This window comes from Dermacentor silvarum, chromosome 2, assembly GCF_013339745.2.
Source record: "Dermacentor silvarum isolate Dsil-2018 chromosome 2, BIME_Dsil_1.4, whole genome shotgun sequence".
Taxonomy (NCBI): Eukaryota; Metazoa; Arthropoda; class Arachnida; order Ixodida; family Ixodidae; genus Dermacentor; species Dermacentor silvarum.
This window is the reverse complement of record NC_051155.1, coordinates 80,457,952-80,459,046: the sequence shown is the minus strand read 5'-3', so window position 1 is coordinate 80,459,046 and position 1,095 is coordinate 80,457,952. Positions and strand designations below refer to the sequence as shown.

The 1,095-nt window shown below is 50.0% G+C and overlaps 1 protein-coding gene across 1 annotated transcript; it reads left to right on the top strand.

Annotated features, from left to right (window-relative positions):
- The first annotated feature begins 315 nt into the window (after nucleotides 1–315).
- Nucleotides 316–885, top strand: LOC125943465 (uncharacterized). The gene has a single exon (XM_049662795.1). It carries the CDS (start codon nucleotides 316–318, stop codon nucleotides 883–885), a length of 570 nt encoding a protein of 189 aa, XP_049518752.1.
- The last annotated feature ends 210 nt before the right edge of the window (nucleotides 886–1,095 follow it).

The window sequence follows — 1,095 nt, the reverse complement described above, 5'->3', positions numbered from 1 at the left end:
AGACACTGTTTCGGAAGAGCAGCTTTGCATCCTTAGCGAACGCCTCAATCATCTTCACACCGACTTGAGGGCAACTGACTCCGACATCGTACCTCTGCTCTCTACCACGGAAGCTGAAGCAGAGTTTGATCGGATTGTCGATTACAATGATCGAGCCACAGCGACGTCCGCGAAGCTCAAATACGTATACGTCAGATTCATGAATCACTCAACCGTACGTCATCGTCAACGTCAAACAAACCCGTTCAACGCACGCTGCAACCCGGTGTTCATCTTCCGAAGATAGAACTTATAAAGTTCAATGGTCGACCATCAATGTGGCCGCCTTTTTGGGAACAGTTCAACCAAGTGATCCACAACAACGGTGGCCTCACCGACGTCGACAAGTTCACCTATCTACGCTCATTCTTGACCGGCGACGCGGCATTGGCGATCGCGGGACTTCCAGCAACCGCGAGCTGCTACAGTGATGCCCTGGACATTCTAAAGCGCCGCTTTGCTAAGGACGACTTGATCATTCAGGATCACATGCAGCGACTCATCGACTTGCAACCCGTTCGATCCCCCAATGACCTTCGTGGCCTTCGAAGCCTCTACGACACTGTGCAGTCCCAGACACGTGCCCGCAAGACTCTCGGGATATCGGAAGATAATTATTCTTCAATGCTCTACCCCATTCTCCTGAAATCGCTTCCTCACGATATTGTCCTCGATTTCAACAAGACCATCGCATGCCAGAGTTCCGAGGAAAGGGGAGGAGCTGGAAGCACTGGCGAACAAGCACAGCGCACCCAGCTACATAAGCCGAGCATTAAGTCTTTGCTGCTTTTTATTCAAACAGAAATAGAGTCTCTCGAACGAACAGTCCTGCATGTTTCTGTATAAGAGGACGCGTTGAAGAGCAAAGATAAAGAATTTCGCATTACCGCGACATCCACATCGCGACCTTTATCCTTAACGAAACAGCCGTGCCATCAACGATCAACCACAGAGTCTTTGACCTCATCCACTAAACCCGTTCGTCAAAAAAGGGCTGCTTTTTCTGCGAATCAATGACCCATTGTACAGAGCAGTGCGACTCGTCAATTCCTCTCG

What these genes read in the sequence shown, in the direction of transcription:
- LOC125943465 (XM_049662795.1), top strand. Translation starts at nt 316, where the DNA reads ATGTGGCCGCCTTTTTGGGAACAGTTCAACCAAGTGATCCACAACAAC.